The 9,946-nt window shown below is 41.4% G+C and overlaps 1 protein-coding gene across 1 annotated transcript; it reads right to left on the minus strand.

Annotated features, from left to right (window-relative positions):
* Nucleotides 1-7,588: 7,588 nt before the first annotated feature.
* Nucleotides 7,589-8,635, minus strand: LOC139942352 (neuropeptide S receptor-like). Its single transcript, XM_071939193.1, has one exon. The coding sequence runs from the start codon at nucleotides 8,633-8,635 to the stop codon at nucleotides 7,589-7,591; it is 1,047 nt and encodes a 348-aa protein (XP_071795294.1).
* Nucleotides 8,636-9,946: the final 1,311 nt, after the last annotated feature.

A 9,946-nucleotide genomic window follows, 5' to 3' on the forward strand; every position in this document is an offset into this window, starting at 1 on the left:
ATTATTGCAAACATGGTCAAAATGCGTGTGCAATACTGAAATGTCTGGGGAGAACGTTTACTTCATCAACAGCTATCTTTCGTTATCCATGGGAGACTACGATGTTAACATTTTCAGCATTTCAGGGGGGGGGGGAGAGCTGCTTTCTTTCTAAACACCATTTCCTATCAGCCCTTCCTATGCGGCCCTACGTCTACAAACTGCACGTGCCGAATGCGAAATATAACAGTTTCAATGGGGCTTCAATTCTGAGCATGAACACCACTTCTAGTGCCGAGTCAGACACACTTCAACATAATTGCTTCTCTATACCCTGGAGTATAGAAGATCGTGATAATGTATGATCATTATAACTACCGAGTGACCTATACTACATTGCTTGAGGGTCATTATGGTTCCAAGGGAAAACAAAACTCTAAATATTAAAAAATAATTCACACTGACCAGGGATACTTCATTAAAAAAGTGGGTCAGATATAAAAAAAACCAATTTTTTTTGTAAGACGCCGAAATCCACCAAATGTAGGTGCTCAGTGCGCAGGACCACCTAAAGGAACACGTTGCCTTGGATCGGACAAGTTGGTCTTTGAAAAGCGTTTGTAACCGTTTTTTTATAAAATGCATATGGGTAGAAAGATGTTGTAAAAGTAGAATACAATGATCCACACAAACATGCCTCGAAACTGCACGGTTTTCCTTTTACCTCGTCGACTAGCACGGTCGGCTATTATGGGAGTCAAAGTTTTGACTCCCATAAATGGCCGACCGTGTTAGTTCGCACAGTAAAAGGAAAACCGTGCAATTTCGAGGCAAACTTGTGTGGATCATTGTATTCTACTTTTAAAATATCTTTCCAACCATATGCATTTTATAAAAAAGGGTTACAAACACTTTTTATAGACCAACTCGTCCGATCCAAGGCAACGTGTTCCTTTAAACAGTTTCACCGAGATCATCAGAGGGTTTGGTCAGCAGCCAAGATATAACCCCAATGTTTGCAAACTTCGATATGTAGCCCCGTTTTTCCTTTTTCCTTTGACGAGAACATTTTAACCACATCTCTCCAACATATTCATGGAACTACTCTTGAAGGACAGCGCTAGTGTGGAGAAATATATAAGCATGTTTAAAAAGTGGGTACAATATTTGTGTTCAACCTCTATATATTTGTTTGACAGTGTACAAACCGATCAACAATCACACGACACACACACATGCAATATCGACTATTCTCTTCACGCACAATCGGTGCATGATTTCTTGGCACCAAGTTAATGCAGATTTCGCGTGTATTCGAACGGTTTTCGGTAACCAATTCCCTATTCACCTTATTCACCTGACCTCATCATCATATTAATGAATGATCTTGTTGGCGCCATTTAGGAGTGGTTTTGTTCGGATCGATCGCTACGGCTCTGGCTATCGTCAGAGCAAGCCGAAAAGCCACGTTCTCAGCGTTGTCGTTGCAGCCAAAAGCCATGGCGTAGCCGTAGTCGCTCGATACGCACAACATGTAGTTGGCAATGCGCACTTCGTTTTTCAAAATGGCAGACCGTTGGCAGACAGTATTCTGTTTTGACGTAATTACCAGGGGTTCAGTACATTGCAACGAACCAATGTATACTATAACGTGTCCCATTCGAACACACGCAAGACTTCCACAACCTTTTAGCCCCTGGACAGCACACTAATCCCATTAATATAAAGCACTCTTTACATTCAACATAACACCCACTCTTTCAACTCGAAATTCCACATACACGTACATTATCAAGAGCTGTCTTTCGCGAGCGAACAAGTAATGCTTGCTGGGGAAAATGACGCGGCGATATCGACCACCTCTGAGAACGAGGTTACAGATGGTTTCGGTCGAATCAAGCGACTTTGACTTCAACGCGACTTTAAACGAAAACCAAGCTGATATGGGGTGAGCTATTATAAGTCAAATTGCTATGTGTCACTATTTCAGTAGACTTGACTCTAGTCTCAACCCGTGAGAGTCATTTTTATTTCCAATCCCCTCGCCTAACGTCAGAAAACTTTTGCGCGGCCGGTGTCAGATGTAATTGTGTCCGCCTTGCAATACTGTTCGCTCCGGACACTTTTGCACCTGCAATCGTGTCCGGGCTATGCAAACACAGTCCAGTGTACATGTACATGCATATGTGCGCGCGCAAGCGAGCATGCATAGCTTGTAAAAAAAATGGCGAACGTGTTCCGTCGACCAAGGGTGTTTTATTTGCACGGGGGCGGACACAATTGCATTATGCAGCAGCGTCCGGGCGGAAACGATTGCATATGCACAACCGCCCAGCGGATATTATTGCATATGAAATAATGTGCTCCGGATAGTATTGCATAGAGGACATAACTGCATGCGACATCGGCGTCCCCCAAACTGTGTGCATGCCGCAAAACAATAGCCACAATTTGACGTTGACGGCGCCCTGCTACACGGCTTGTTTACCATAGTTTGCACGAGAAAGTGACTTGAATTTCTTCCTACATGCTTGAATCAAGTCCACTACATCAGCTGTTAAAAAGAGTCCCCAGGGTATAACAATGATGCCCAGCTGTAAATGATTTACATCCGAGCACCCTCAAGGATGATATCCTCATCGCAAATTCAATTCACTATTTCCTCATTCCCGTTTAACGAGGTGGGATTTCGGCGCCGTTTCTTGTGGCTGCATTACGGTATCAATCGTTGTCTCGTCACCCGCTGTACAAGGACAGACCGCGTGTTCTTTTGTATAAAATTTGCTTGGCGCGCTGTAATATCTCGTGCCAAAATCATTTAAAGATTAAAGGAGATATCAAATTCAATTTGTGTGATTTTTTATATTTTTCAATAGGCTGAGCCATAGTCCTCATGTAAGTGTGGAACAATTTACAGTTCTTTAATTCCCTCGTTAAAATTGTACAGGTTACCATTATTTGAAACCCTTCTATCAATGCAAACTGTCAACACCCAAAACATCCGATGACATTATTCTGAGAAAACGGTTAGCAGCGCTTTGAAATAGAAATCGAACTGTAAGCACAAACTTGGCCGGCAGCGCACTGGAATTGGGCCCCGTTAATCTGAATGTTTCAGTCTGCATTTTCACCGCGTCATCATCCTGTTGCTATTACCATGTTTTCCCCAGAGTTAACTCCCAGCCACATTAATGTTCTGATGGAAGATATCGACTTGTCCGTATGCTAACCCCCCTTAATTGTGTTTGTGCGATTACAATAATCTAATAGCTCGTGTTAAAACTGTCTAGTGTTTTACTTCGGCGTCAGTCTTTGTCTAAATAGGTTTTTTTCATTTTTTTTTATGTATGGTCTGAGAGAGGGTGAGTGTTCTGAAGGTAGCAGACACAACATTTTATTTTTTGAGAAACCTATCTTTGAGTCACTGTACCACATGTTGCATATCCTCGAGCCTTTGCCGTATCCGATCTTGTTAGTTAAGTTTTTTTTGTATAAGTGAGCTCCCCCACAGCATTCAGTTTTATTAGTATTTCTTTCAAGTTAACAATTTTTACAGGTTACACGCGGTCTGATCAAATCAATATAATTAGAATCAAAATAAATGTTAGAATTAAGTTGAGGAGAGCCTATTTCCATTCCACTTAATAGCAGCCGGTCTTTGAACATTACGTCATCGCAGGTCAGGCAATACAATTGTTTTTATGTTGTTGTTTTTGGAACCACTTTGCACACTGTAATTTTGATTTTCACAAACAGTGGGTGGTTTCTTTTAGATGAGTTAACCCAAATAGTAAATTGTTTTAAATTCATATATCCCTGTCCAAAATTTACACAGATCCCGGAATGCAGGAGGCCTGACCGTAAAAGAGTCAGGCTGACCCCCGGCAACTTGTTAAAAAAAACCCAGGATTTTAGCTCCGATTCTTCGTGAGTTTGACACAGATTCCAAGTCACACTACCCAGACATACCTGGATCACGCTCTTAAAAATAATTTTAGCTCGACTTCTTCGTCAACTTAACGACTTACTCAAGGGTAATTTTGACATAGATTCTGAGTCATATTGACCTCAAAGGGATGAAGACCACTGGGACACAGATCAGGGTTAATTCTGACCCGGGAGCTCCCTTGGTGTGTACATGCGCTAGTAATCGAATATTCGTATCGCACTTCTTTCATCACATTTTATCATTCAATTGTCTTTTCACAAATATTTACCACCGATTTATAACTCAGACATCTCCTCTATGTTTACTCGATAAAGCATAGCATCAAATAACATTCGTAAAACTCAATCTCTAAAAATTATACATCATCTTTTTTTCCACACGAACAAAAACTTCCCCATCTATTTCAAAAACTTTTGGTCTCAAGAAACAGGCGTCCGCAACTTACACGATAAAAACGAATCACATCAAGTGGCTTACTTCTCTAGACAAAACAAAAAAAAAATATCTATCGCAGTTTCATAAGTCGATAAGCAGAAACTATTTGCTTAGCACAATTAAGCAGCAAACCAGTCACACGATAATGCATGCAAACGTGGTTGGTCATCAGCCAAGTTTACCCACATTAGTGTTTCTGTCAAAGAAACGTATTCACACCCATGTTAGGAAATTATGATTGTTACCTCACCCACCTTCCAGGGTTTGGGTAATTTGTGTTAGGACACAAAACACATTGTCACAGATCTACCTTAATTTTACACGGTTTGGAGATTATAATGGCACGAAGCTTCCCTTAAAATATTACTTGCTGAGATGCTGTAACTTTTGCGAGATAATCATTATTATCTCGCAACTTCGACATCCAATTGAGCTCAAATTTTCACAGGTTTGTTATTTTATGCATATGTTGAGATACACCAAGTGAGAAGAGTGGTCTTTGACAAGTACCAATAGTGTCCAGTGTCTTTAATAGAGGACTCTATCTATTGACGATTGGGTCCACCGGACACATATTTTACTTGTCCCCTCAGAGCATGCCCCACGGCGACCCCGAAATAATACATGAATGATGCAGAATTGGAATTGCATAAATAAGTTTGCTATACATAGGAGCTATAATTTACAGTTTCTTTTCCAAATTAGGCATATTGTGAATTATAGTGGAGTGCTCAAGTGGTGCTATGGCAACCGTTTATAACCTTTCTGGAGTTTTGTTGGTTGCCATGGAAATAATCATATCCTTGTCATGAGGTGCCCACGCAAAAAAAAAAACCAAAGACAGTGATCATCAGTATTGTTGAACTATTATTGATTGAACTATAGTACATTCGTCATTATATTATGTTTGTAACAGGTAAAACATGCTCTTTTTTCGTTTCAATAAACTTTAGTCATTTCTATTAACTAATTATTTTGATAAATCGAGCGCTCTCCACGTCAAGTTTCGTGTGCTTCAATCTATGCATTCTATGAAGACGGCTCTAACGTGTGCCTCGTCTCCGTCTTCACTTTTACAGATACAGAGAATAAGATAGGAGATTGCCGGTTCTTCAGAACAGCGTTATGAGCCTTAATTTATGAGTGTCACGTGTTCAAGAAACAGAGGGGAAAAAACAATTAAGAGCAAACACCCTTCCTTAAAAATCGTAACATGATTAAACGCGTCGTTTATTGTCAAGCACTAGTTCCTAAAAAATGTAAGTACCGGAAACAGAGCAGAACTTAAAGCAAATTCTTGTCCCATAATTAAACATCAAACTTACAAATGGGCAGTCGTCAAAACTGTTAATGTCATGAAGGTTTTTTAAATGATTCATTCTGTTTGAAAACCGCAATGGGTAAAACGAGCAGTTTGAGACAGAAATGACTTACTGCGAGCAATCCACGAATGGCAGTGCAATGAGTAAAGCCCATTACAGAGTAATTGCAAAATGGTTTTATGTTTCGTGCATTTTATTAGTGATCGTTAAAGAAGTGCCGTTTAGCGAGCAACTCTATTTTCGAATTTGGCATGATTCACCGACTTCTCGACCACACAGTTCTCTATCTCTAGACGTAAGTGCCATTCATAAACTTGCTTAAGTTGCCGCATTCATCATTTATGTTTCATGAAACTCATGCCACAATGTTAAAATGAAATAGTTCATCATATTTCTAACAAAGGACACCGTTTTACATAGTTATTATCATTGCAGACGTCTTTAACTGAACTGGCTCTGTAGACGATATGCAGGGTCAAAAACGAACCGGTTTCCTGGTCTCATGTAGACATGACTCAAGTCCCTAGCTCGTGTATTTTCAGTCCAATTACAAAACCATCAGAGAAAGCTCCCTCGAACCTGGGACCACAATAGCTACATTTTGACGGCGGATATGCTTTACGAACCTCTCGCACGTGGGGCATGATCTTTAGCCGCATCCGAATTGGCGGCTACAGCTACGGCTACGGGTGTTGCTAAGGCTGTTGCTAAGGACGTCCTATACTTCTAGCCATAGCCGTAGCTTTAGCCGCTTGTTCGGACACGGCTTATGTATGGGTCAAGTTGACCAGTAAACTAGTTAAAATTGGTAAAGATTGAATGCTTGGCACGGACTGTGCTCTACGCATAAACGCACACAACCCATGATGGACTCCTAGATTTCCGGCCCCATAGAAGAGTTGCGATCTTTGACTTTAAACAAAATGGACTTCAGCTTGTTGTGTTGCCCCTGAAAATTTGCTTGGATAACTGATTAAAAAAAATAATACGTGACACTCAATTCAATTCAATTTCAGGTTCAACTCGCATGCACTACTGACCACTGCTAAGTGAACAAAGCATGATTCGATTAGGTAAGCTTTTACCACACAAAGTAAACAGTTGACCTATTTGTTCAACCTGCATCGCTCAAAAAGTGCCCTGCTGATACGTTCCCACCCTCGGTTCTCTCAAGTCAAATAACTATCTGGCATTAGTTGTTTACTCAAACAATAAACGTGATTACAATTACATGTACTGGGTAAATTGAAGCTGTATATTTTACACTTTACTCTCGATCTTAAAAAGAAAAGTGCAAACTTGCCAAGGAGTTGACAGTTCTTATGTACAATGCACTTTCCTAAATATGTACAGCATGACTATACACTGCATGCAATTACTGGGGTGTTAAATGGATTCCTCATGGTATCCATATGCGACAACACCAGCATGGTTTTATTTAAACCCATTACTATATCGTTGGTATACCGTGTCGGTACTGTCACATAGCTGCCAAGAGAATCAATTTAACACCCCAGTTTTTGCAGTGTAAGTCAACTCATTATTTTGTGTCTACTACAAAATATGGGGTGTTATAATTTACACCAGGGTCGTTGTTACACATACCGAAGAGAGAACCACAATTAACGTCATAGGGTGTTTAAATAACACAAATTAATTGTTTTCTTGGGCAGATAGAAGTGTTATTTTTAACACCATGGTGTACACTTTGATTCTCTCTTTTGTATCTATAGTGTGACAACACCCATGGTGTCAATTTTAACACCAAAGTTTTTGCCATGTGTGTGTGTGGAAAAGAAAACTGTACATCCATTTTTGCCACAACTCCTCCCACCACAGTGGCTTGGCACTTTAATTTACATAATAAATTACACCAATTTATTTAGAATTGCATTAATATATTCTACGTGGTTGAAGTACATGTCCGGTCCCTCCTCGTTTTGGCGTGGCTTCCCAGATTGAACACCAGGAAAATGTACGGATTGACGGCGGAGTTTGACACAGCAAAGGTGCCGAGCACGGCGTAGACATTCTGGTTGATTTTAAAACCCTGGCTGTACGAGCGGATGATCTCCACGATGAAATAAGGCGACATGCACGTCATGAAGACGATAATGATGACGGTGGACATGGTGAGTGTTTTATTTCGTGCTTTATTCATCAGCGGGGACGCCGTCACCCGCATGTTCAATCGATCGCCGTTGGAGTAAACGGCCGTTGTCTTGATCGAGTTGCTAAAACTAGACCCAGCGGAGGCGCGAATCCAGATCTTCTGAGTGATCCTGATGTACGCGATGAGAACGACGAAAAAGGGTACGATAAAATCCACCACGGCCGCATAGGTGATGTAGGCCACCCTCCAGGATAACACCGGTGCTGGGAAGAAGGTTGTGCATGTCTTGAAGCCACGGGTGTCCTTCTGGTACCAGATGAACATCTGAGGGATGGAAAAGAGCAGAGCGCACGACCAGGCTATTGTCAGACCCATCCTGACTGAGTAGCCCTTCTTCAAGGGGCTCCTGACGGCTTGATGCCTGTCAACTGCTAAGAGCACGACGCAGTTGCTCGAAGCGATCAGGCTCACGCTCTGCATAAACATGACGAGTTTACACAAGACATTACCCGCGTACCACACATCGTCTTGGAGTTCCAAAATGGCGCTCACCAGCACGTTGAAGATACAGACGCACATATCTGCGATCGAGATGCCGAACACGATCTTGTGAAGACGAGATTTCCTCCGGCGAAACAAACACAGCCAGATGAAGACGAGCGAGTTGCCGAAGCTCCCAACGCCGAAGAGGATCCAAAGGGTGACGATCCTGGCCTGGGCTCCGTACGGTAAATCGTCATCGGCCACCTCGGTTTCATTCGATGTCCACCCCTGCCAAGTGGTAGTGTAGCCACTAGCCTCAGGTAGCGGGGCGTCAGTCAACAGTTTATAACTCATCCTGAAGTATGGGTTGGCTGTTTCCTCATCGTATTACAAAAACAAATCCACAGATTAACCTCACTCTTCGGATGGTATCAGTTCAATCTGAGGAACAAAATAAAACAATGTTACATTGGTTACACTTTAAGGCTATATAGTGGAACAAGTCTGTATATTTCATTTTTAAAAGGTAAATGGCAGCAAAGTATTTTTTCCTTGGCGAAGGGCACCCTATGAGGAAATTGTACAAAGTCTACTGGAGCATTTCAAGGGCACCAAGGCAATGGCAAGGGGACATGGAGGCAGTGGTTTCCGTTGCCTTCATGAAGTTTCAGGCCTGGTGGAAATCACAAGTAAGACTATTAAAGTAAGGTTTGCGGTGACACCATGTACAAATCTCTTTAGTGAATAGTGCTGGCTCTGGTTGGAAACTTGTATATCTCATCAACTAGGCCTACCTAACTGAAACTGCAACACACGTCCGTACCACTGTGGACCTTTTTTTACATTGACACCAATAAGTGCAAGTCTGAATAAGTCACACATACACGCGTGCCTGAATAAGTTGAACTAGTAACTACCATTGAGTGACGGACAATCAATCGTTTTAGGTTCGTGACTCTCATACCATTCCTGCTTAATTAATGCATTTTACCTCCACTCTTGACATAGTAATTCTATCTGAGCCTGCAATTGAACACGCTGAAGGTCTACATGGCATTATTAGGGCATGCACCTCGTACAAGTTTGAAGGATATTTGTATGTAAATAAAGCATTGTTGTCGGGTAGCCGGGGGAAATAAAACGGATGTTTATTTTAACGCAATGCGCAGTATGTGTGGTATCTCGAATCAGGGATCAATTTCATAGAGATACTAAAACACAAAAATAGCATAGCACAACCAAAAATAGTTTAGCAAAACCAAATTTATGCTTACCAGAATACGGTTATCAGTCAAACTATTTGTACAATTTGTGACTGGTTTCCTGCCCATTTCTGCTAAGCAGACAATTGTTAAGCATTACTTTATGCTTTAAGCGGCTCTATGAAATTTGGCACAGGGCTCAATGTAATAGTGCTGCTTAAGCAGAGCATAAAGCTCAACAATTTTCTGCTAAGCAGATATGAGCAAGATACCAGTCGCAAATTGTACTTGTGGCAAGGTAGTTTGAATGATAAGCTTATTGTGGTATAAGCAGAATTTTGTTATGCTAAGCCATTTTGTTTGCTTAAGCAGCTCTATGAAATTGGGTCCAGGTATTGACTGCGGACAAGTTTGCCAGCGTGCCACTTAAACGAGAAGGCTTTTGGTCACGTATCGACCACTC

The sequence above is a fragment of the Asterias amurensis genome, chromosome 9 (genome assembly GCF_032118995.1).
Source record: "Asterias amurensis chromosome 9, ASM3211899v1".
NCBI lineage: Eukaryota > Metazoa > Echinodermata > Asteroidea > Forcipulatida > Asteriidae > Asterias > Asterias amurensis.